The 27231-nt window shown below is 42.8% G+C and overlaps 1 protein-coding gene across 3 annotated transcripts in view; it reads right to left on the bottom strand.

Annotated features, from left to right (window-relative positions):
• Nucleotides 1-27231, bottom strand: part of PIK3AP1 (phosphoinositide-3-kinase adaptor protein 1) — a 64907-nt gene that overhangs the window by 11853 nt on the left and 25823 nt on the right. For all 3 annotated transcript variants that reach the window (XM_013960298.2, XM_013960296.2, XM_067299964.1), the window contains 7 exons: nt 19542-19690; nt 16664-16808; nt 15008-15150; nt 13836-13968; nt 12903-13099; nt 10181-10370; nt 2032-2127 (listed from right to left, as the gene is read on the bottom strand). In XM_013960298.2, the coding sequence (XP_013815752.1) occupies nt 2032-2127; nt 10181-10370; nt 12903-13099; nt 13836-13968; nt 15008-15150; nt 16664-16808; nt 19542-19616 (979 nt within the window). In that variant the 5' untranslated portion in view covers nt 19617-19690. The remainder of the gene's footprint in view (nt 1-2031; nt 2128-10180; nt 10371-12902; nt 13100-13835; nt 13969-15007; nt 15151-16663; nt 16809-19541; nt 19691-27231) is intronic.

Consider the following 27231-nt stretch of genomic DNA (forward strand, 5'->3'; position numbering starts at 1 on the left):
AACAGAGCACTGGATTCCAAAAGCTACTTGTAGCATCTAAGGAACTCTACAGGGAATTACTCCTTTGTCTGAAACAAGCAATGGCCAAGAGCTGACAGTATATTTAATCTCAGACCAATGTGTCTCAGGGGGAGCCAGATGTGTGCCTTTGTACTTACAAGGCCCAGCTATGCTTACACCACCTCATCATCTCTATTCTTCTCTCTTCTCCTAACATGCCTGCAAAGTCACAAAGGCTAGTTTTCCTCTGCCTGCATGCTGGTAAATGACTGACTCAAGGTCACAGAAAGAAATAAGAGCCCCTGAACTAACTGCCTATTCTGTTACCAAGTCACAAGGGAATGCCCTAACCACTGGACTTTCTTTGATTTAGTTATGTGATGTTGTAACACCTAGTTGAGTCAATGCAACAGGGCTGCTAGAGCACCAGTGTTGGCAGGGGAAACAGAGCAATCTTGCTCCGAGTACAGCTAGGTCATCCATGGAAAAGTGAATCCGAATCCTAAGAAACCTGGAGAGTCAGAAAAAGCCTCGGATACCCCAGCCATGCTCAGGGAGGCAGCACAGACCTGAGGCCTGACTCTGGTCAGAGAAGGCAAAGGAAACAGTGGAGAGGGCACAGGTTTGGGATCCAGCAGGGCTGTACATGGCAGAGGGCTGGATGATGAGTTTGGCCAGGTCCAAGAACATAAACTGGACAACAAACTAGCTTCTCTTCCCTCCTGCCACAAGAGTCACAGTGTCGCGTAACACCTGCTAAAACACCTGGACAAGCCACTTCCTCTTACATTGAGGTGGACATAATTCCGATGGAAGTGGGGGAAGGAAACAATATCATGGGGACAGGTACAGTCCCCAGAGCCCAGACCCAGGAGAGACAGCACTGGCTAGAGTCCAAGGTCCACCTGCAGCCCCAACATACTACTAGAGCCCTACCTTCTTATTTGCAAGCCACTTCCCTGCTGCTGAGAATGAGAAGTGCAAGTGCTGCAGTTTCATGGGGCTGTGCTGAGAAATCAGCTACTGTCAACTTTGGCAGGGATCAAAGCAATTTTATGCCATCCCTAAATCCATAATCAGCAGCTTCATCTGACAACCAGTTCTTGTATTAGGCCCGGGTTCTACACCCTGCCACTCACAGGGGCAGGGGGCAGCAGGCTTTGCTTACACTACAGCCAGACCTGTCCTGACCAAGCTTCCCTGGGACCAGCAGAGCTCAGCATATGGGTTCAGTAACCCAAATAAGCTACAGAGATACACTGACAAAAGCAGTATGCAGCAGTCTGTTGACTGCACTGCACCTGTTACACGCAATTTGCCCTAAAAAATATATTTTTCTACTCTAACCTCCAACACCAGCTGCTATGGAGATAGCGGCCTGGTAAATTCACAGTTGTCTCCATGATGTGCTTGCTGGCGTAGGGCATGACAGAAAAGAGGACATCATCCTAGCTGCCAAAGACCAGTGGCAGAAATTAATCCTGATATCTATTGAAGAGACCAAACTAAGGCTAATATCTGCACAGTCATTAAGGTTTTCCCTGCACCTGCATCCTTGTGCAGTCCTTCTTCTCCTTCCAAGCTGCTGTTTTCAATGGATGGACTTCTGCATACAGCATTTGCATTAAAACTCATTACTAGCTTGCGCTGCTCCACTTTACCATCAGACCCTGCCCATAAGGAGGGCTTGCACCAGAATCAAGACACCAGAATTAAATCCCATCGCAAAGATAGTGATGAAGACAGCCATTCCTGAGTCGATACCAGCTGTGTGCTTGCACTTGCTAGTAAGCAGGGACTAGAATGAGAAATCACTCTTCATCCTTGGTAAGAAAGTAAAGGCATTTGTGAGATCACCTCACAAGCTTCACAGGCTACTTCTTCTGTTTTGCCAGGTCTGTACTCCCTAAGGCAAGGCTGTCCATGTCAAATGATGTGGGCTGGCTCCTATCCTTACAGATCAAGGAGAAATCTCAAGTTGTATTTAATTAACTGTGCTGTTCTCCCCTCATGTCTCCAAACAGGTCTCACCTTCTAAAAACTTGCGGAGCATCGAGTCTTTTGTAGTTAGAGAAACTTCATCTCTGTCAATTGGAGTGTCTGGTTTGGACTGAAGCATCTCTACATCTAGGAGAAAAAAAAAAAACAAAAACACAAAGGATGAACCTGTTGATTATGCCCTTAAACAAGCAGAAGCCTAATATAACCAGATGGTATGATATTTCTGACTGGACCTTTGGTCTATGGTGAGAACCAAAGCAGAAGCCAGACAACCGACTACATGTTTGCCTCAAAAAAGGCTCATGAGTTGCTAAGTTCAGTCCACCCTGCACAAATCTTTGCCAGCTATCTGATGATCACACTTGAGGGAGACAGACATGATTAGCATTGCTTAGTGAGAAGTTCAGACAAGGCTCCAAGCAGACCCTGAGTGTTAGTTATCGCTTTGAGAGTGCTGGTCAGGTGAGTGTTTTGCCTGCTGCATAGGGTTCCTCAGAGGCCAAAAAGGATGGAAATTTTGTGGACTGGCAAAACAAGACATTAAGAGCAATTTGCCTATGATGCAGATGATGGCATTTGTTTTGTTTATTGGATAAAACTCAAAACAGCTGGATGTGTTAATTAGACTAGAAGGTGTTTAGAGTGAAGGATAATTTAGTATTGAGCAAGGAGCAACAACAAGCAATAAGGTACTTCATGAAATCACTGTTTTGACATGAAGGATTCTTATTAAAAAAAATAAAGCAATAGTTGAAGCATACTGTAAAATATCTGTTAATATGTAAATTAGATGGTTTGGGTTACTTGAGAGAATATTTAACAAATAGCTCTCTATAAATTTATGAGAGTTTTTTTTTTAATATCTGCTTATCTGCTGACCCTTTTTTTCCCCTGCAAAGCTGAAGAGAGTGCAAGTGAAAAAGGAATAACAATATGTTAGCAAGATTTTGCTTTATTATAATGTTTTTTTAAGGAATAATTGTCAAAGAACCCACTGAAGGTCATGTGAACGCACCCAAGTTAGCTTTAATCTCAGACGTACACTTCCAGTATAGCCACAGCAATACAGCATACTGCATGGCTTCACCACTCCAGTATCTCCATCACACTGCAGCCCATGGCAAGTTACCTGCTGCTGCAGCCAATTCGCTCACCACCAACCTAACTGGAAGTTCAATTGGGTATCACTACACTACATGGAAGCAGAGATTTTCCCTTCGAGCATCTTAAAGGATCAGCATTACAGACTCTGTATTTTTCTGTAGAGTGATTTTTCCACCTTGTGGCAAATAGGATTATTTTTAACATAGCTCTTAGAAATGAGCCCTGAGCAATTACAGGCCCTCCACATAACCACTACTTTATGGATTTGTGGGCAAAACAGAATGTGAGAGGTGTGGAAAGTTCCTTTCCTTCTCTGTGGAGGGAACACTATTTTCCCATTTTTTGCTGTGCTCCACAGGATTACTAAACCAGCAGAGCAACAGGATGCTGAAGGGCTTGTTTGCTATCACACAGTCGATGTAGTTAAACTTCTCATCTAATTAATTTTCCTTAGTAGACATGATTGCCACCTTACTGCCCTCTGGCACATAGGCCTGTTTTGCATACAGATGAGACCTAACATCTCACCCATTTATCAAAATTGAAGAAACATTCTGGATTTCTTCAGTGACACCTTCTGTTCCACTTGCTGCAAAAACAGGATATTGAGACAGAAGTGACATGGAGAAGGTGCCCAAGCTGTGTATCACAGCCGGGTTCCCAGATTTTCTTGAAACTATTGGGGAAAGCTGTTCTGAAGGGTTAGTTGGAGAGGGGTAGATACAGAGTTTTCAGGTGTCAGTCTGCACCAAATTTAGTAACTTAAAAGATATTTCTTCAAAGAGACTTTTAGTTTCCCTTTGCAAGGTTTAAGACTTAAGAAAGGAGGTCAACCAACTTGCAAAGAGATCTACAGAAGACAAATTATGACCTACCGATCTTTCACAAGAGCTAAAATATGCATGTATGGGGACCCTTTAGAAAGTAACAACACTTTTCTCCTTCAAACATTCATAAACACCGACTGCCAGGTATTCCTGCACATGATGAAAGCTACCTCTTTACCGAGATCAGTTCTTCATTATGTAAGACAAAGGCTTCAATATATTGCTGTAAATCACATCCCAGAACTTTAAAAGAAGTTACATTTTTGTGCACAATTCCTTCATTTTGCTGAAAGAAAACAAGGAGGCTGCTGTTTCTTGTATTAACTAAGAGGGGGGGAAAAAAAAGAAAACCAACAAGCACAGTGTTGAAAGATTTGTTGCAACAGAACAAATATGGTGGGAAAGAGAGAGGATACGCCGGGGAGTAGATTAAGGGCATCACAGTTTGCTTATATGTGAGCTACCATCCACTCTTCAGGTGTTGGAGGTTCTCTAACAGCCTTAAGATCCTATGATCTGCAAATCACAGGACAGCAGACTTTACTCAGCTGAGACTCTCTAGGATAAAGGATCTCTGCACGGAACTTGCACTCTCTAGGTCTGAGTGTCCACACAGTTCATAGATCAGAAACAGTGCTAAGAGTCAGGCTTTCTTCCACCAATCCTTTGCCATTGCCCATGTCTGACCTTGGATAGAGGAAATACAACTTGGCTGTTTCCCCAAGTAAAATGGCGTAATACCTCCCAAGATGACTTTAAGGCTGAACTCTTAAGTGTATTGAAGTCAAGGAAGAATATTCAACCTTGGAAGTTGAAAAAAAGAATTCAAAAGGGGCTTTATAATTTCAGTCAGAAGAACCAGGATTAGCAAATGATAGTGTAAACCTGAGAAATACTGAAGAGGGAAGAAATGCATTTTTCTTCTCTGAAAGAGGAGAAACCCCCGAGACTGAAACATGACCTGTATCAAAAACCACAGGGTTCCTATCAGTGCCTCCTACTACACTTTTGCTTTGGTGACTTAACGAAAAGGGCAAAAAGGACTGGATGAAAAAGTAAATCTGGAATTTAGGAATTAGGATTAAAGAAAAGACCACAATAGCAACAATGATGCTGTTTGCAGAATTTGGACAGGTCTGAAGTGTAGGGGGTGGTGTCATCCCCTGCTGTCTACAGGGCTCCTTTTGCTCTTGCTGCTCAGGTACTTCACTGTTCTCTGCATGTACACACATATGTACACACACACATTGCGCTCCTTGCCCACCAACTCAGCAGCTTAACTATCACAGATCAAAAAGGTTTCCAGCACTCTTCAGGAGTCCTTGCTGTCTGAGCCCCTCCTGCACACAGCTCTAGCCTGCCCATAATGCTCTGTTGTGTGAAAATCGGCAGGAGGTGCTGGTGAGAGGAGAGAAGAAAAAGCAAAGCACTTCTTTTGATGCTGTATAGTTCATACTACCAGACTGGTATGACAGAAATAACTCTCCCTTCACACTATTCAGCTGCTGTTTGTTAGTGTGCAAGTGACTCAGCTAAATGAAATTTACCTTCAGCCTGCACCAACCTGGAGCAAATTCCATAAGTTCTTTGGAAAATTGTGTTTGACTTTAAAAATACTTGAAAAGTGTAATAAAAGGGAAGTGCTCTTCTGGAGTGGGGAACAATTACAGTTAACGATAAGAAATTAAATAAATTATTTAACTTCATCATTAAAACCAGCAAACATGCTAACAGCAGGTGCTAGCAAATTCATGCTGATTTGGCTAGAGGAAGCGCTTTACGATTTGTACTGCTCAGGGCATGAAGAGCTACCTGGGAAAGAGCACTCCCTTCCAGTAGAGGGGGAGGCAGCATTTTGTAGATAAACAAAATCTTTTCCAGTTTTGTCTCAAAACTTACAGGGACAATTAGCAACTTCGCACAGCTGTATGCAACTATGACGCTGCATCAGTTTATATAATATTGGTCCTTGTACAGCTTCTCCACTTTCCCTGTAAAAGTTTCCCCAGGACCAAAAGAAGAGAGGAAAAAAATGCGTAGAAGTACATTGGAAAAACAGACAAAGAATGAAGAATACAAAAAATGGCATAGCGCTCAGGTACCTAAATATTTGATACTACTTTTAATTCATTACAATGGCTCCAATCCTGTGTTACCTTGTTCCCAGACCAATTGCTGCCAGACAAACTGACTCTATGGTGCCCAGCCTTCCTTTGATCAGTTCTCTGAAAACCTGTGACAGAAGCACATTCTGATTGCAATAAATGGGCACCCTGCCACCATGGCTACACTTAAAATAACCCAGGTATTGTTCTCAATACCACAGCCGTAACCACTCACATAAGGGCTACTCTGACCTGGAAAGTACCTCAGCAGGAGTTATTTATGATTTCCTAGGGAGTTTTTCATCCCTCAAAAGCTTTAAGTTGGTGCAAAAGCTTGAAGTAGTTATTTGTGATGGTAGTCCTAACCCAGCCAGCACTCCCACCAATTTTAATGAGGGCTTGTTTTTACACTGCTATCTTCAGTATTAAAAAAGTACCTTCACTTTGAGAGAACCAATCTTTGTGAAGCATTGTGCCAATTTAACTTCACCTGTTACAATACAGATAGATTTTAAAGCACTGTCCAGACAAGTCATATATGTTGTGCAGGCAAACAGTAACAGACTAGGTTAGAAATACAGAGATTTTCAGTAAAAGATGCCTGGATGGAAGGTGACAGATATATGTGCACAGGAGCAATAGACAAAGGGAACTCTAGAATAAGGAGGGAACACTCCTTGCTGAGGTGTTACAGATAAGCCATATGGAGTGTCTGTCCAATAAGGAGAAAACACATTTTAAAACACAGACTCATTCAGCTCTGCTTTTGAGTAAAGAAATCAGAAATACCTACATTAGGGTCAGTTTGGGCTTTTACCTTTCCAGCCCTACTAGCCCTGCAGAGCCTGCAGTGCCTTTGCACACCAGGACAACTGTCTGATGCTGATCCCAGAGACCTCTGCCACCCTGCTGAAGTGGCTGCACTTGCAGAAGGCACCCCTGAAGTGCAGAGGCCTGCAGGGCCTTCAGTACTGAGGCAGCTGGAGGACAGCAGGCTGACTCAGGCTGCAGACGCACCACCTTTCCCCTCACCAGGCAACCATTCCCAGCTGCTCATCTCCATACCCCATCAGCCAAGCAGCCTCTGTTTCACTTACTCCATTCAAAACGCAGGCCAAGCTTCTTCCTGAGTTCTGTCAGTCAGAATAAGTTGGGTAGGAAAACATGTCTACTTGAAATGCTTAACTTAACACAGCTTGTTTGACTGAAATGGGCAAAGGGACATGCACACAAGCATCTCAGGCAGCAGATTGAGGGAGGTGATCTTCAGCGGGAAAGAAGAAATAAGCATCTCAGAGCAATTAGCTCTTCTGTTAACAGTTCACAGGGCTGCCCCCCCCCTTTTTTTTTTTTTTTGGACAGTGAGCAATTCTGATCTAAATCTGAACAAATATGGAGATGCTTTGATATTATTTTCAGAGCAGCTTTCCAGAGCCCATTTCAGAAATGGTAAGTTATGGGGAGCTTGATTTGCATCCATGAAAGAGAGGAATATGCCCTGCATGGTTTCTGGGACATCTAGACATTTCAGGAGTGGAAGAAAACAAGTTGGGATTAGTGGTTTTAAGCATGACTTTCCCTCTCCCCAGTCTTAGTCAATCAACCTCATTCAGAGGCTCCTGGCAGAGCTTCCAAACATCTAGATACCCCCACCCCCATTACAGGCAACAACAGTAGCTTTGTTCCTTAAGAGTCCAATCAGCCTTACCGCTTATTCTACCTTCAGGTGAAGAATAATCCTGGTTTTGGTAGCAACAAAAAACTTCAGAAAAGGGTTTATGATTTCAGGTAGAGAACTGACAAGAAAGGCTCCTGGACTGCACAAGCAACAGAAGTGTGTTTCATAGTGTCATTTAATCAAAAATGGGGGAAAACCAGCCCAGGACAGATATAGTCTATAAGCAAAGGCTTTTCAGTATGAAAACTTGTCTCCTGAGGCAGCATACTTAAAACTTCAGAAACGCTAGAAGCCTTATGCAGGTATTAAATTATAATAAAGCTAGGTTCTCCGCTCATCCAGGAAACCATAAAATACACCTGTGGGATGAAGCCAGACCAAGTAGGAAGATAAATAAGAACAGCAAATTTGCAATTGCTTAACATAGGTACTTAACTTTACATTTGCAGTCAGCCTCACTGAATATTAATGAGATAGAGAAAAAAGTTAAACATCTGCATATTTACCAGAACTAGCTCTACATTGTTAGCAATAAACAAGGAGGATTAGAACAATGATTTTTCAGTTTTAATCTTTTTGGTACATGCACTTCCAGATCTCACTTTCTTTTGTTCTTAAGCTACTGAGGTACAAGTTCAGCTCTTGTTTCTGTTTGAATTTCCACGCTGTTAGTAAAATCATGTCTTGTGTAGAGTTCTTTTCCACTAATTTCTATAATTCAAACGTTCATCTTCATATTTAGACCAGTGTCAATTATGAATTAGCATTAATGCACAGGAAAATGTTATTAAGTGTACAACTGCTTTTGCAGTTAAAACCAACAGAAGTGCTGACCTCCCTGCTATTCAACTGAGATGGTATGACACTGATACGGGAGCTTTCACTCTCTTGCAGCAGAGGTAAAACACAACTGAGGCACTCTAGCCTCATTGATTGTAATCAGCCATGTTTCTGGAAGAAGGGCATTTATAATTTAGTACCTACAAATTTTTAAGTAAAATTACAATTGTACAGAAAGCACAGAAAGTTAGGTTGAAGCTTTCACTGAACTGTGTTTACAGGCTTCCTTTTTTAATATACACTATGTTCAAACAAGACCAGTAACTTGGAAGAAGGCAGCTGAAATTTCAAAGGAAAAACAGATTTGTGGAATTATGACAGAACATTCTGCATCACTGGTGTGATTATAGCACTACAGCTGCCAAATCTAACCCTATCCCAAACCTCAGTCATCTTCATTGTCTGTCAGACCTTATCACTTCTAATCAGCATCTGGAAATAACAAATGCTCACCTGGTCACTATACAGAGTGCCCCAACGTCCCTGGATCTCAGGAATGAGGCAGGGCACATGCTAGAAAATTCAGTCTCTTCCAAATGCTACCTCACTTGCTCAGAGTTGAGGGAGTCCTCAAAGTAACAAGAAAACAGTTCCTGACCTTGTACCCTGGCAATTATAGAAAGCCAGAAGCAATCCCAGGTCTCTCTTGGGAACAGACTTCTGGTCTTCCTCCTTCACATCATAGTGCACAGCCTATACTTGCAATAAGCAGCCACCCTCTTTTCATCAAAGTTTCAACTTAGGAGCAAGTTTAATAATCCACTTGCATCCCTCCGTCCCTCCCACACACCAAGTACGCTGTTGTATCTTCTGGCATTCACAGTACTCCAAAAACCATCAGTTTCTATTCCTGTCTTCACAGGATGTAGCTTCATCTTTCATTAGGAGGACAATCCTCTTCCCTCTATTAATAAAGTCTTAAGGACATCTGAATGCCACAGAAGCATGTTGGTAAATACAGGTAATAAATCTGGGCATATCAACCATCCAGCCAGTGGTATGTGGTCACTTTTCAAGGGAGTGCCCACATGGAACTTTGTTTGCCATTGGTTGCCAAGCTGCATGCCACCATCTTGCTTCACAACATTTCTTACCATGGCCAGTGTCAGTATAGCTCTGCCAGCAGTTGTGTCACCACAGGCAGGATCCCTGGCACATAGCAGGTGTTGTGGCTCAGGCCATCTCTGAGCAAAGCCAAGCTGTACAGCAGCTCTCTTCTAATCCTTTCTAAACTCAATCTATAGCACCACTATTAGCAAAGGCGTTAAGTTTCACAAAAGCTGGGGGATACTACCATGGCTTCTCCTCCACCTGCACATCAGTTTGGAGTGCATTGGTTTTGCTTAGAGTGACCAAGCCTGACAACCTAAGGTGTGCCCATTTCACACTGGGAATGGTCTGTTACTAGGAGTGTGGGTTACTAAGCTTTGGCACAAGTTATGGTAAAGCTAAGGTAACTCAGTCTTTTACCAGCCAACATGAGAACTGAAACATGGCTTCCTTGGAGTGAGAGCAGAAATGCTACAATCAGCCCTCACTCTAAAACTCAATGAGGGCACTGCTATGCGCATGAGACAGTGCAGCTGAGGCCTCTAAGTCTGGCCTAACACAAAGATTATACGTACAAAGGTCTTCTGGGGCACCAGGGACAAAGCCAGCCATGGATTCATAGAGCTCTTCGTCAGAGCCAGGATTCAGGGAACATTTCATTAACAGGTCAGTGGACAGGTGAGCCATGGACTCATAAACAGACTCATCCTCTTCGCCTTGCATCAGCTCTTCCTTAATGTGACTCTTCAGCATATCCGCAGTTTCCTGGAGAGGAAGGAGTGCAAGAAAAAATGTTCAAGTCTCCTTCAAATTAAGAATCTGGAGAATTTAAGAAAAGCAGGAGACCTCTCTCCCATCACTGATGGAAAAAACTTCCAAAAGCAGCCCATTCCCAAAGACTATGGCTTTTCAAATAAATTAAATCCCCATTACAGCTGTCTGGGCACAGCTTTCAGGATCTACATTGAAATAATAGATAATGAGACTTTGTGACCACAGCACAGGTAACCCGGTGCTTCTACCAGTACCAGGATCTGAACAAGAGCCACTGACTCCCACCACAGGGATCCACAATGCAAGACAGGTGGTGGAAGAATAGTCAGCCCCTGATACAAAATGGCCTTTGAGAAACAAGACATCACACGCTGCCTCCCTCATTTAACTTCACGTGCACAGTGACTGTAGACACAGCAAGTGCTAGGGTTTATGGGCTGGGAAGAGATCCAGATTCCCATAATCAATACAATATTAACAACTAATATTGCTATGATATTAACCACCACGGCAAGTCCCCAGGTTTACCTTGGGAAGGTGAAACAAGGAGGTGCCGACACATTCTGAGCAGCCATTACTGCCTCCCTCCCCCTCAATTTTGTTTCCTGCCCGCTACCTGCAAGCTCCTGGAACATAAGCAAAGCTCATTCTGAACATACAAGGCTTGTGAAAGGCTATTTCTGGGAGAGCGTAGCTGACCATGATGAGAAACCTTGCCACATGTGGAGCACTTACAAGAAAGCAAACTTTTAGCTTTGCTCTGGATTCAGTTTCAGTTTCTTGGCAATAGCAGCAGCACGCAACACCCATAGTGGGAGTACACAGACCCCCTTCACTGAGAGTCTGACAGGAAACCTCATAGCAGGCAGCTATTCTCGTAATGCAGGCAACTTTATTTGCAGGATAGTGGAGCTCTTTCTCATACATTTGCCACATGAGAGAGGTGCTGGTCTTCAAAGTCAAACAAGAAAGCAAGGTAAAAAGCTTCACTCTTCGCCAAGCTCCAACTATGCCATGAACACAGCTATCTTAGCTGGTTGTGGTACAGCAAGTTATTCCTTTCCATCCACACCTCTCACCTCATGGGCCTTCATCCACAGGGCATCTGTGTCAATGTTTTCACGCACGTTTCCCTCCACAGTCAAAATGGGTCAAGCATTTGACATGCCATGCTTTAGGGAGGTGCAGAGGAACTTATCTCAGAGAGAAAATGGGGTAGGACGGTTTACCGGGATTTCCAGATATCTGTGCTAGTATGCCACTAAATACATAGTGCTTCCAGTCACTACCCTGCAGTAGACACACTACTTGTGTGGTCTGGCACTAAGCTGCACAGATAGCTTGATGGTTAACACACCTTTGCCACAGTTTTGGGGGAGAGGAGAGCAGGGGAGAAGCACAGCACAGTCATGAGAGACTGGCAAGATTTCCTAAGCATCTCACACTTCCCCTAACGAAAAGATTTTTATCACACTGACAATCTACAGTTTTTCAGCCATCCTGATCTCAGCTGTAATTAGCTCTGATATATAGCCCCAAATTCATCCTTGTGTCAAGAAGCAAGCCCCACATCTAAGAACCATCTGTGTCTCCTAAATAGGGCTTAAACACTAATGTAATAGGGTGGCAGAACCACACTAAAGCTGGCAGATCTATCACCCATCATTCAGACAACTGTTAGAGACAGTTATACACAATTTTCCACTAAAAAATTAAGGCAAATAAAATCTGCTCAAGAATCATGTGATCCGAGCAGAGGAGCTGCTCATTACTGTGAAGTGTGTAGGCTGAAAACAAGTCAAGTGGAAAAGAAAGGTTAGACCCCACACACACCTAACAACCAGAAACAAGTGCCTGATGCAGCTGTCCACTTTGTAATCTGGAAGAAGTCAGAGGGCTGATTTCTGGAGATGAGGTTGGCTCAAAGAGAACTGAATTGTGAATTGGGCCTCCCACAGAGAAAGCAAGTAGGGATGGACCACTATCCTAACACAAGAACTGGATTTCAAGTGGAACAGGCAGACTGCATAGATCAGGTTGTAAATGAGCTAATAATCAATCCAGATTGTACTATGACTAATCAAAGAGCATCTGGGGCTGCACCTACCCAACTGTACTCATTTTCCTGTACTACTCCCTAAAGCAAGTGGGATGAAGGGGCTGTATTTTTGCCAAGATCAGGGGTTAGAAAAGCCTCACACCAGGTACCAAATTCCTGCAGAAGCATCATTAGATGGGTGGGTGATAAGGAAACCAAGCATGGCAGGCTCTGCTTCCTTCTTTTTTGCTCCATCCAGAAGCCCTAAGAACTTCTCTGGCTTCAGAGATGAACCCAACCCTCCAGCATGGAAGCTTTCATGATGGCTGGACATCTGCCTTCTACACCCTTCTATACCCTACCACACCACATTGTGCCCTTTGCTACCCCAGCATTCCTGCTCCCACAGCACTTTCAATGCCAGGCTTGGTACTGCTACCCACACCTGCCGTGGGGCAGCACGAAGGACCATTGCTCCCTCTTACCACGTATTCATCAATGAACTGGCGGAGGTCTTTAAAGCCATGCTTTTCTGCTATGGTGTTCGGATAGTGGCCGTATTTGTTGGCTACACTGTAGGCCTGCAGTGCTCCGGGGCATGTAAGCAGCAGGGCGGTGAGATTCTTCAGCCCGTATCTTGCAGAAAAGTGAAGCAACGTTGGCAACTCTTCATCCCTCTGATCTGTGAGAACAAAGGCCCTTTAAAATCTAAGCTTCTCTCTAGCAGGAACAGAGCCAGTAGGTGAGAAACAGACTTCCTAGCAAAGACACAGACCAAAGCAGGTATGAAAGCCCTGAAAAGTATATATACCATTTCAAAATGGAGCTAGCTCTGCACAAATGAACTATCAGAGGTAACTAGTGCATCTCCAGGTTTGAGTCCTACAACCTTTAGTGGGAAATCTTGCACTGTAATAGCTGAAGATATGTAGGATCACAGGATTGGAAGGACCTCCCCTAAATCATCATTCCAGCAGGAACCAGCTGGTGTAAGGTACGCATGTCATGGTGCCACACTCATCCAACTAGTAAGCGCCCATTCTGCACATTAGAGCAGAGCCATGCAGTTGGGGAGAAATGCCACACAACTGGGAGGAGGACAAGGGAGAAGATATGGGAGACATTTCGGGGGGCACCGTCTTTTCATTTTGGTTGTTTGAAGCTGTCCATGTGGCTCTATCTGTCACAATGCAAGCACATGAAACTGATGCATGTAGTAAAAAGGGACACTCAAACCAAAGAGCAGTCCCCCTTCTATAGCTATCATCAGAATTTTAGCTTCCTGGCTGAGATCCAACGTTTCAAGACAGCCTGTGTATGTACTATGTACTGCAGTGTTAAGGAGCTCTAAGGTACCTTCAAGGAAGACAACTGTTACAGAGGAAGTTTAAAAAAAAAAAAAAAAGCTTTCAACTTACTTGTTGTCATATCTTCTTCTTCCAGCTGGTTGATTCCAAACAGGTGTAAGCCACTGGCAGGAATGTTCTTCTTCAGTGACTCAGTCAGCAGTTTGTCCAGTGCTTCTATGCTGTACGGCACAATTTTAAAGGCCTAGAGGTAAAGGGAAAGTGATTTTATTTGGGGAAGTTTGAAAATTCAGTTAAGCAGAGATCTATAAGGTGATTTAGCAAGGCTTATTTAATGTGCATCAGAAAATACTAGACAAATACAGATGATGCCAATGTTCAGATCAAGCAAGAAACATGCACAGCTTCTTGGTCCAGAAATAGAGTATCATTGATCTGAACAGATGAGATTTTATACTCTAAAGGCAGCCTGAAAAGCACAACAAGCAAGACAGAATGCAAGGAGAAAGTCAGTCACGTAACTGGAAGCAGGGAGGACAATTACTTCCTACTTCCTCGATTAGTATCATCTCACTTCTGAAACTGTGCCAATGAAGGGTAATTCCTGCTCTAAGCAGGATCTAGCTCATTGTGAATTACTCTGGCGTACACTCTGGGTTTGGCTTTTGGAACCAATTTTTAAATCAAAGACTGTGAAGCATGCCTGTTTCCCAAGTAGAGGCACAGTCCAGTACCAACTGCTCCATAACTTGAACTAAAAAGGAAAGGGAGAAGAGACTTGTCAGCCCTGACTATGCTGGTGACTATCAATACTCTGCAGGCTTCTGCTTTGTGGCTGATCAGGGGCATGTAAAAAGGCAGCAAAGGCTACAGAGCTAGAGAACTTGCTCATGAAAGCTTTACCCCTCTAGCAGTGTTCAGGTACCCTAAGTGTTCAAAATATGCCATGAGAACTCAGGACTGTCTTTAAAAATAGGTATTAAGAATAAATTCAGTTACTTTCATTTTACTCTATTCCATTCAGCTAGTCAGAATCTTTGCTACCTTTTCACATTTCCAACCAACCTATTTCTTCGTGTACTTCTGTTGATATCAAGTTCTGTCATTCCAATTTTTCTAGTCATGCTTTTGCTAAAAGAGGATGTTGTTAGGCTACCCCCAAAATAACCTTTCATTTCTTCTTTTCAGAAGAGCTATCTCATACCAGGCGTTTTTGCTTGTGTCCACTTGTCTGCCATCTGAAACAGCTGGTTTCCAAAGCAGCTGTTTGCTAGAGTCATTACCTGGCACATGAACTGCACTGGATTAGCTGCATTAGCCAACAGACTGCTGATTTCCTCCATATCAGTATGATAGATGATGCTTGTTTCTCCCACCATCAAGTCCCCTGAATATATCTGCATAGGCACTGTCCCAGAGGTTAAATCTTTGAAAAGAAAGAGAAGAAATCACCATTAAGAATAAACAATGGGAATGAGTCTTCATCAAGTGACCTGAGGATAGGAGAGGTGTGGAGATGCCAACTGGATACCAAGAGAGTTTATGTTGTGAATTCATGAAAAGCCATGAAAAAGATGATGTTGGTCTGAACACTAGGCAGGAAAGTACTTTGGAAGCACCTTCTTCAGAGCCATGTTAATGCACATCACCACTGACCCGCTGGGTCCTCTACTAACCCTAGTCTGGCCCCCTAATGTTAACAGCACACCACCCCAAATTACAGAACCTCACAACCTCCCTAGTCCTGGCTTTCACTGGAGCAGTCTCCAAACCATGCCGTAGAATATGGGAGCTGGGGAAGAGGTGGGGAGGAACTGGAAAAGTCGCTAGAAATTTTGCATCCCTCTCAGCCTCACCAGCCTCTGTGAATGAAATCAACTTAAAAGAACTCCAGTTCTGCAACTTTACCCAGGCACAGGAATTATCTCCTATAGGTGCCTTGGGAGCTTGTTGATTTTATGCCCAGAGTGCACTCATGCGTCTGTTTTTTCCTCTCTGAAACACAAGTATTTTGAATCCAACTGAAATTAATCTTTCCCTGTATGTATGCCTGATTGTAACAAGTCAGGAAACCACTGGAAGAGTAACTCTGTCACACGTGTAAGGAATTACAGATTTATTTCTCTTACTGTTAGAAACTGCAGGGTTAACACACTTGGAGACTCCATCAACATGAAGTTCATATTTATAATACAAAGTGCAAGTTAGTTTCCAGGTCCGTGTTTAAATTAGAGGTCTTGATTTAAAACAGATTAAGCTGATCTTTTTAATGTGGCTGAGATCATCTCTCTTAAATCCATCCACCTCCCTGACTTTATGGGAGTTGCTATAATGACTATTGGTGTCTGTTTCTAGAACTGGCACATTGACTCTTCAAGAGGACAGATTAAAGTGGACTAAATAAAACCATCCTGGGACTCTACTATAAATCTATAAGACTCTTCTGAAATCTTTCCCTTAGACTTTAGTGAACCTAAAGCTCAGACAACCTAAACTTCTGTAAATGTAAGTATCTACAATGACTGAACAACTCTGATTTAAAAGGCAAGCTAGGATAAACAGTTTCAGCTCCGATCTCACACAGTTCTTCACACATTAAGTATGTACTGTTATAATCATGAAATTATTTACTGGCATTTAACCTTCTCTTGGCACCCTGCCAATACTAACATGGTGGTGGTAAAAACACACAGTGCTTTACAAATTGTAATCTGCCCTCTGAACTCCCTGAGGGGCAAACTAGAGACCCCAAGCAGCAATTTCTCTCAGTTCCACACCACAAAAGTATCACAGATGGGAATACACGTTCAAGATTTCCTGGCCTCTGATTTTCCTGTGTTACAATCCCTACCTTGTACCCCTCTGTCACTTTTCACAATAGGTATGTTAGGAGAGAAAGGAAGCAAAGGGGTGGACAACAAAGCCTCAACCCAGCTTACTTGGAGCCTCCACAGAGATTGTGTACTCATTCTCCATCTCGGCCAGTACACGCACAGATGATGCATTCTTTGGAGAGAATTCGACTTCGGTTTTCACTTTGCCATCTAGTTTACATTTCATGATAATATAAACTGTTGTCTGCACCTAAGAGCAAAGGCATTAGTTCACAGTGTAAGAACATTTACTTTGTTGAAGTCCCCTTTCCAAGGATTTTGTTGTCATTGCAACTACCACATAAATTATCATCAATTTCCATGGTCCTGAATAGTTTTCAGGAGCTTCTTCCAGTGATGGAGTAACTAAGGCAGCTGGTTTCTTGTTGCAAGCTTGCACCAGCACAGATGCAGGCATTAAGCTGATAAATTCTGTGACACCAGAAACTCTCCGACTTGCCATGTAGTTTGAACTACATCAGCCTCTTTCCTCAAACAGCACACCCCCATTCCAACCAGAAAAAAGGAAGGAACTTCGAATTCAAATGAGCATATTTCAGAGATGAAAGGGTTTGCAGCAGTTTCCTGAGATTATCCTTATTTTATCTATTTGTCTTTAGCCAGGGCTTTGTTTAAAAGGCAAAAATTTCAGTTTGTAATAGCAGGGCCAGTGAGAATTTCAAACAAATCAGCTATTACATTAACTTTTACATTTTATTGAGTCCTTCACTATGGCCTGAGACTTTGTCTAATTTCTACTTAGTTGAATTATGAAGGTGAATTTCTGGATCAGACTCTCAGTTCTGGAAACCAGGAGACTTCTGGGCCGCATTTTGTGGTACCTGTCCATGCTGCAAGTGTCGTACTGCTCAGCTCTCATCCGATCAGAATTTTAAAGACCACTAAGACCTGGGTTGCGGCTGCTTACATGGCTTACAACACTACATACTTTAATAACTAATCTGAGAGAAACCTGAAGAGACTTTCACACCCATAATCTTATGCCGAACATAATCATTGCCTGGGCCAATGGAAGCAGCCCACCAGCTGTAGATAACTCAAATGTTTCTGAGCATCCTAGGATCTCCTCAGTCCTGGACCTTCTATAGCTCTATCATAAGTTCTGGACTCCATTCCTATACACTCCTTGCCATGCTGTAGTTAATGCATTTATCCTTGACTTAAAACACAGACAAGCCAAGGCAAAACAGTTTTACTTACCTCACAGTCACTGTAAAGCATATTTTGTTAATATCTGTCAGCTTATAGCACTGGAGAAATTCCTCCAGCAAGGAAGTCAAGATATCAAGATATGCAACCAACTCTTGGAAACAGGTGAAGTGAATGCAGTAACAGATGCCCAGTAAATACACAGGGATACAACACTATTCCCCTGGACAGGCAAATAGAGTTGACAGGAAAAAAAATTCAGATAGATCCACTTTTCTCTCTTTTAAGTCAACAGTTCTGTAAGAGCTTGAAGCAATCCAGCAGTTTGCTGACTTCTCAAACAAACCCTTGCTGGGGTCAGGTCTCAAGCCAAACATACACCAAAGAGGGAACACAGAAGCTCAGGTAAAGATACTTCCTAAAATGTCAGTTCCTTTCAGTCCTCCCTCCTCACTGACAGAATGCTATTCCAATCCAAAAGTAGAATATGTCCATGTTCTGAGGCACATATTCAGAAACTACCAAATAGCCCAGCACTACACAGCCATGACTCTTGCCACAGGCTGAAATGCAGTACACACCTAGCAGGCTGCAGGGCAGTCACTTCAGCTGCACAATAAACCCATGTACCTGGCTACAGGAATTGCAGCATCACTTTTATCATGCTCAGCACCTGCCAAGGCAGAAGGAAAAGTTCTAAAAGCTGTTTTCAGGCTTGTTACTCTCTGGTCTTTCCCTGCAGGGGAGTGTGTGCTGTTTACTTCTAGTCTAACTTAAGAGTATGGCCAATAGCATTCCAGAGTTCCTTTACAAAATCACAAATGAGGCAGGCTGTTGTTTTGAATTTGAGCCTTTTGTTTCATTTTTTCAAGCTTCTGCACAGCATGAAGATCAGGCTTTAAGTAAAAGCAGAGGTTCCCAGAATCACATGATTCCTTTAAGTTGGTGCTTTAAGAAAAAGCACCAAGAGAAATTTAAAATCCCATGAACTAGCAAAACTGATACAAGTAAGGGAAAAAATATCCAACATTGTCTCAGTGCACTGGAGCTTGAATCTGCCCCTACCACAGTCATATGAGGAGGAAATAATGTAAAATGGCAGTCACGCTTCAGTGAACCTTTGTTGAACTGTTAGCTTTGACATTTCCTCTGACAACCAGTCCCTCCCACACTAGCGCTTCACACCTCAAAACTATGCAATGAAAGTCCAAGCTACACTGATTGGAAAGTACACCACAGAGGAGGTGAAGCTAGTCATGCCATACGCTTTTCTCCTGGCATGTGGTATTACAGTTTTTCTGTCTGAGGAGATACTACACTAGGAAATGCTGTTTTTCAGACAGGAAGCCATGATCCAAGCTCTTTACAGGCACTTGCAGGACAGAACTGTTGTATTAGACTGCATCCAGTTTCTGGAGTTAATTGGTTCATTACAATCCCCTTGCTCCACTTTGTGCCCCAAAATCTCACCAGATGGGGATTCAAGAGTGTGAACCTGCCTCACAAAACACAAGACAAGCAGTGAAGTTAATAAGACTGTCAAGAAATGACATTGCAGCCTAGGCACTGGGCAGTGCATGTCACCTAGCTATTTTCTCAGCCTAGGGAAGTGAGCTCATGAAACAGACACCGAAGACAGGTGGCTGTGAGTGAAGGTGGCAGAAAAGGAATTAGGGACTACTCTCCAGCCCAGTAAAGCTGTGCATTAAAGATGCACATAAGGTATTGCATCAGCCCACAACAAGAACACTGTCAAGGAGCGGACATACAGTACCCCGCAACGTATGTGGTCAGGCTGCACCACCAGATGGTCCCCCATGCTCTTGAATGACCCATGCTCTTCATTCATGGCAAGTCTGGAGGAATAAACTGGGTTCTTCTCGTCTTCTGCCTCTGTATCAGTCACAGAGTCACAGCCCGAGTCTAAAATAAAGCATACAGAGTCCTGTTACATCATTCTCATTTGCTGAAAATGCATGGACACATCATACACATCCTGAGAAACAGCCTAGAAGAGAACATTGGGGGGGGAGGAGAGAAAACGGGACTTGCTGCATTTCTCAAAGTAATGCTCAGAAAAGGGGATCTAGTTGAAAAAGGGAAACTACAGAGTTTCCTTATTTATTCCCTTAAGGGGTTTGCTGGGGGACATTTGCAAAGACACAGAAGTGCTGGAGTAGCACTGAATATGCTTATGCAACACAAAGCCACTCTTTGTTGAGACGGGCAGTCCCTTCCTCATAATAGACAGGAAAATTAGTATGTCGGCATCTAATATAAGAATGATTGATCAGCAACTGAAGTCATCTGACTCCAGCTGTGCTTGGAGTGCATGGTGGGAGAATGAGCAGCAGCCTTCAGAGTCCTCCTCTCCTAAAGTAAATGAAGGAAAACAATTCTTTAATTTCAGCAGTGTCTAAGTTTCTGGGTCCTGCTTGAATTGCTTGCTGCATCTTCTGGGTTCACAGTTTTGTCTAGAAAGTACATCATCAGGCAGTACTCTGCAGGGAACCTGCTCCTAAAGCGAGAACTGTAAACACCTATATCTATATGAGAGTGAACTCGCAACATACCAAAGCCTTTGGGTGGAAGAATCACAGTACTCTACTCAAACAGGCCCAAGAGGAAAGCAAAATACATGCAACCCTACAGTCTGTGTACAGAATAATGGTCTCACTCCTGTTTCCCAAGAACAGTATTTATTTTGATGAAAGAGCAAATTGAATCAGTATCACTGGTTACAAAGAAAGTAACAAGAATTAAGATAGTTACATAGATTAAGTTCTCCTATCACAGCTAGAAATTACTTTTCCTGAATAGTTAAAATAAAGGACAGCCAATTTTGTATCCATTTAGCAGACAGAATTTTTATCTAATTTCTACCTCTTCATACCATTTTTCACATCTGCTAAAAAAATAGGGTGAAAGTCACTGACTTCCGTTGTTATAAGACTGGCACGAATGCTTAAAACTGCATCTCCCACGGCCAAAATTTTCCATTCAAACTTCAGAAAACTGCAGAGCAGTCAAAGATTTAAGACAACATTTGGGAAGTTACTTTTTAATTTGTTATTTACCATAAAACACACCTGTAAAGAGCAGTACAAATTATTCACTACATAAAATCTCAGATTTGGACTAGCAGAGGTTTTATATTAGTAAGAAGTTCTGTATTTAAAATGCTTAGGCATGATGAGAAAGTCTTAAGAGACTCTCTAGCATCTGCACTGTCTAATCTGTGGTATTCATATAGTGAAGAAGCCAACAGGCCAGGCTTTACACAAAATTATCCCAGCTTCCAAGTACATCAAGCTTTCACAAATAAAGAGAGCCAAAGTGATTAAAGTGGGCTTCCATTAGGAATTCAGGTTCTGCTAGTTTCAGGGAACTCAGAAATCAGTTAGGAATTTAAATCTAAATGTCTTCATTATTATTACTAATAAAGATTTAAGATTTGAATATCCTAAATCCTCTGTTTTTGTTGCATGCAATTTTTTAAATATTTTCTAGACCTTTAAATAGGATTTTATGGATTACACAGACGGAATTTTGTTTTCAGGAGACAGGTTTTATGCCACAAAAGTTTAGCAAATTATTCAGCTGAAAACTTTGTCAAATAGTGGTACACACACTTAACTTTAAGCATACAAATCACTCCACACAGCAAGTAAGCTTACTCACATGAATACAACTACATTGTTGCTTAAATGTTTGCTGTAGGAAGAGTAGAGACAAAAATCTGCAGCTCTAAAGTTCTAGTAAGGCATCACTGCCAGCATCAACGTTTCTTAAACCTACAAAAGCACTTGTAATTTAGCAAATAGATTTCAAAGCTGCACCAACACAAATATACAGATCTGACTAAGAAAAAAAAAAGTACTTTGACATGGGGCTACATGTTGAAGGTGGTGTTTTAATTTTCAGGCAGTGGTACTAAGTATTACTGAAAATGGACTGAGGCTTTCAATTCCTTAACTTAATATTTTAATTGATACTGTCCAAAGTCTTCAGCTGCAAGAGCCAGATCCCAGTTTTGGGAACCCTTCTCTTGGGGAAAGGTGCACTGCTCCCATCTCAGAGTGCCAGGCTGTCCAGTTGCACAGGAGGAAATAAAGTGCTGGTCCCACATCCTCCACAGTACCTCTCGCTTCAAGCGTTTGGTATAGGCACACCAAGACAGCACAGCCATTTGAGAGGAGGAAAAGAGGCAACTGTTACTGGAACAGACTCTCTGTAATCTCTTTTAGTCATTTCCAGCGTGACTAAATCAGAAAGAGTAAGCCCACTGCAGATATGAGAGCCAGCACTGACTAAATCACAGCAAAGCATTAACATTCCTGAAACTCTTGCATGAACTGACACTTGCATATATGTTGATACTAAATGCATCGTCCCCCACTCCATAACATGGAATTGTCAGTGTGGTAATTTGTACCTAACTTGCCTAATGTATGCTCCATTTCAGAGGAGAACAAAACCTAAAGCTGTGGACCTCAGATAAATCATCCTTAGTAACCAAGGATAAGAGGGAAGCAAGTAGTTACAAATCAGCAGATGAAGGAGAATTAGAGGAATCTGTACTTGAGCTTTTAAGAAGTTCCAGCATTGCTTGATCCTGTCCTGCACTTCTGCATTATTGTAACAGAGCTGATTGCCTGGGGGTCATGCAAGAACAGAACTGTTAGGTAATACGGGAAGAAACAAATGATGTTATTCAGTTATTGGATTAACAGCTGATGGAACAGGCATTCAGAGTTTCACACATGAATCATTCAGCTGTTTTCTCTCAGAAAATTCTGAAAGTGCAGATTACCAGCTTCCCCTATAAGCAGCCAAATGATGCTGTAGAAGACATCTTGCAAGTTCCATTCACGTTACCAATTTGTGAACATGCAAGCATCAGATGAGGAAACCACCTCATTACTTTTGATAATACTTGTAACTCTAAAGTGACATGTGTTATTAGATCAGGGCTCCCACTCACAAAGACACTTGAGAAATGAAGCACATTTGCATATACACATCCAGCAATTATATTGCTGGACTGTCATAATGACACCCAGGTTAGAGAGGCCATCACTGAGGAAATTAGACTCATCAGAAAGTTAAGAGAATACCTGAATTGAGCTTCTCCATCAGCAGCTGCTGTAGGTCAACAACTCTTGTTATAAATGGCTCTGTCTGCACAGAAAGGCCTTTCTGTTCCCCTTTAAATGAAGGCTATCTCAGGCCACGCCTGACACTGAAACATTCGTGAGAATAGCAGCTAGGCGAGGAGATGCGGTCCAAGAAACCCAACCACATTTCACTTTGAAGAACGTGCCTCCCTCCAGGAAGTATGAGTAGCTGAGTTACAGAGAGCAACTCTACACAGGCCCCTTCTCGTCTCTCCTGCCTGGCTCCCCAGAGAGCTGCCCTGCTGGCTGCAGAAACTCACCCCAGGAAAAATCCCAATGAAAGCATAGGACTGGCCACATGCTTCTTGAGACATTTAGCAGCTTTAGAAAACGATATGAAGCAGACAGTTATTTTAATCTGCTGTTCTACAGAGCATACAGCTTGCTGTCATCCATTTCCTCCTGGCTAAGCTGGCTGACTATCTGCATGGAGCTGGCAGCTGTGGTTTCTCAACACTCACAGCTCAGCTCTTACACCACAGGACACGTGAACTCTCGGAAGGAGTCAGCGGCTTGTCCAGAGTACTTCGTCATCTAGATATTAATGCAAACAGCGTGACTGAGCAATAACCTGTTCTCCATGTGTGGACTACCTCCTTGCTGGCATCTTTGAACACTTCCATTTTTTCCATTGACCAACTCTCTAGAAACAAGTAGCTTCCACAAGGCCTCAGACTCTCACCTCTGTGCACCCAGAGCAAGAGAGAAGGCCCTCAAAGAGAGCTCTTGCTATCGCCTGAGGCTCACAGCTGGCCAGCCTCCTTTCGCAAGTGTGAACAAGGACATTAGGTCTCCGTGAGTAACTCCAGCTGCATTTGCTGGAAGTAAGCAAAGTACTGATAAAGAACTCTGAGGAGATGGGAAAGTTATCTTTCATCATGCTGACCTCAACACCCCTGCTTTACCAAAGAGATACACACACAGCAATGAAACACCTCATGATAATCCCTCTAACTGGTACTGTAGCAACACTATTATTTCCCTTTTCAACAGAAGGGGAAAAAAAGCATGTAGGAAAGCAGCAGATGAGAAGAAAAAACACAGGAAAATGTAAGATCTTCTAAAACTGTCTTTACAGAACAAATAAGGTATAGAACGTCTCACCCTCCTTTCCACCACTACTACCCCCTCCCCCTAATCCTGCATCCCAAGCAGCTTGCTTTTGGCACTATGTTTATGGATTTAAGTGATGAATATTCAGTTCTACAAAGCAATGGCCACATTTTATTTGTCCTGTAAAAGTGATTTTGGAAGTTACAATAAACTAGTTTTCATCTTCCATCAAGTAAGCAAGCTGTATTTTACTAGGCCAAGTTTTGCTTGAGTGAATGTGTTTGTGCACACGTGTGTGTCTCTTAGGGAAGTTGTATTCTTATGAAGAACACAACTGGGTTACTAAGAGATCTGTCGTCAGAACCAGAGTTTCAACAAGTTGTGAGAAGCTGGAAGGTACAGCTGCGTTTACCTTTGTAACCTACTAAGACGATACAGATCCTTAAAACTCAAAAACATACATTACTCCACAGTTCCTCTATAAACTACATCCCATCCTAAAGAGATTGTTTTCTTTTGTTATATTTTAGAATTACAAACATGTAACTGAAAGGAGAAAAATGTCTTTGCAGTAGAGTGCAAAAGGCTTTCATGACCATCATTAAAATTTAACCCAAGTGAATGAATCTGTTCATTTTTCCTAGCTCAGTGTTTCCAGACTCTGCTTCCAAGTTATTTTTTAGTTTCATCTTCAAAATGAACAAGTATTTGAAGTTGAGTCACCAAAAGTTGTTTACACTACGCCAAGGGCAACTCCAAGTCACTCCTGTAAATATTAGCACTACAGATAAGAAAATGGCTAAAAAATACCATGCTTTTGCTGTAGGAACAGGAAGCCTAGCACGTAGTTCTGAGAACAGTGAGGTTAAGAAAAGAAAACCAGAAAAGCCACAGTGATGGAGAGGACAGAGAAGGGAAAACACGGACAAAACTTTGAAACGATACTAGATGCTAGAAGAGAGAGTGATAAAGTAAAACCCTCAAGTAGCTGGGGAAGCAGCAGAGAACAGAAAAGTAACCATGGGATCAAAGGCACTTTCTGTGGCAGTATTCCAGTTTAGAGACAAACGTTACCAGCAGTTTCGGCTGCTCGGGCCGGGCTCAGTTTTTAATTATTTACCAAAATCCAGCACTAACTAGTAAATTATGGGTTTATGTTATGGTCCTGACCTTGATCCTATTGTACGAGATGCAACAAACACAAAGTCCATTGCTTCTCCCTTCCAAACATTACAATCAAACCCCAAGTCTAGACAGACAAAGGCATGAGGCTGCATGGCCCTCATTAATACACCAGATAACTAGGACTAGAGGAGGCAAAGTCAGCAGTGAAACAACTGTGATCAGACTGATTGCACCTCACATGACACCTCCTATGCAGAAGCACAAGACAGAATACCAAATGGGAAGTCCTTCCCGCATTAGCAATGGATGGAAACAGGAACTAGATTAACACGCCACTGGGATTCTTGTCATGGATCCAATGCCACACAGGTAACAGCTGGGAAACTGCCTACCACACATCATCTGCCCCAACAACACTCCTCAGCCTGCTCTGCTTTGACTGCACACGGCTGCAGGAAAGGGGTCTTCTAGTTCAGTTCAGGTTTGCTGGCTTGTAGTCCCCTCTCTCTCAGCAGCTCAGGAAGGAACACTCTTGGTCTGAAACGTTGCACATTGTGTGAAGCAACCATCCACAAAGATCCAAGTGCAAGCAAGTTTCACAGAAGCTCAGCAATTTCTCCAGGATGATAAGGGAACTCTAAGTGATCCTACCACAGAATAAAGAGGAAATTGCAATTCATGACCTTCTGCAAAACTCTTTCAAACGTACAGCTCTTGTTCATTCACTAGCAGCCCTGAGCTAAGAGCAGGACCTTTAATGGAAAGGACTGGATGCACCTGAGATGACAGTGATTCTTCCAGTTGCAACGTGCAAGACCTCAGGGAACGTACGTAGTCTGAATCCAGCAAGGGTTTCCCTCCAACCCCAGCAACAGGCAGATGTTCCACGAAGTATGGGTCTCAGAACAATATTTCAAGGGACCAACTGATAAGTTCTGCTGTTAGAAATCTCATCAGATAACCTTGCATAGTCCTAGAGAAGAATATCTTATTCCATCACCTAATAAAGCACATGAGCAGCAACACTCCCCCTACAGAGCTGTTACTTGTCCAAAAAAGATTCTGCTTCAGCTCAAACACACAGCTCACTCCAAAGACTTATAATGGCTTAATGAGTCAGCTGAGCTGCAAAAGTGATCTGCGCACTTGACTGGGGGCAGATGTTCACAACATAAAGAGCTGTAGCAGTTTAAAACACTACTGTCCCCATCACTGCCCTCCTCTCCCACCCTGCTTCCCCTTCTGTCTTTACTTGCACCAGAGGCTTCAGCCCACGCAGCAGAACCAGTAGAGAAGAACGTGTGTTTGGCTGCCTCAGTGAAATGACCAAAAGCTTTGCTTGAGCTGCTGACAACAGGGAGGTTAAGCTAAGCTGACAGTCCCTGAACTTCAAGATGAGGACAAACATTTATACATTTCACTCATCACTACTGCAAAGTCAGTAACTGCCAGATCAGGGGTGAAATGCACAGTCCTCCTTATAACACACAGAAGACATGTCCACCATAGCTTGTATGACCATGTCTAGGGCCTCCTACAAAGGATACTTAGTTTACAGTTCTTTCATGAAGGTACAAGCATGTTTTTCATATTGCATCCGCCTCAAGCTAAAAGCGTGCCTGGCTACAATGGTTCAGCACTTGCAAGCTAGCTCACTAAATTTTATGAGCTCTCAGTTAGCCTTAGGGTCTTAGGGAGCTTCTGAAGAAGGTACAGGGTTCTGGCCACCTCTGTAGATGCCAAACACTTTATGTGCCTTATCAAAATCTCAAGAAAGAGGAGCTAGAATGGTTCACTTCAACCACTTATGCCAGGAGGAAACAATACTGAAAAAATGCAGGCCTGGCTGAGGATTTTTAAGGGTCCTGAAAATCAAATTACATCAGTCACTGATTCAAGTCTTTCTGAGCAAACACATGAGAGAAACAGGAAAATTCAACTTGCTGATTAACTGTCTCCCATCTATGCAAGATGCCCTTGCTTCAGTTTGTCAGCGCAATGCACATCCCTTGCACAACAGAAAAGGCCGTCCACATAAAAGTTCACAAAGCTGAAATTCCACCTAAGACAGCTGGGCATGTGTTTTAGAAATGTCCTACTAGGAAGTCA

Source organism: Apteryx mantelli, chromosome 7, assembly GCF_036417845.1.
Source record: "Apteryx mantelli isolate bAptMan1 chromosome 7, bAptMan1.hap1, whole genome shotgun sequence".
Lineage (NCBI taxonomy): Eukaryota > Metazoa > Chordata > Aves > Apterygiformes > Apterygidae > Apteryx > Apteryx mantelli.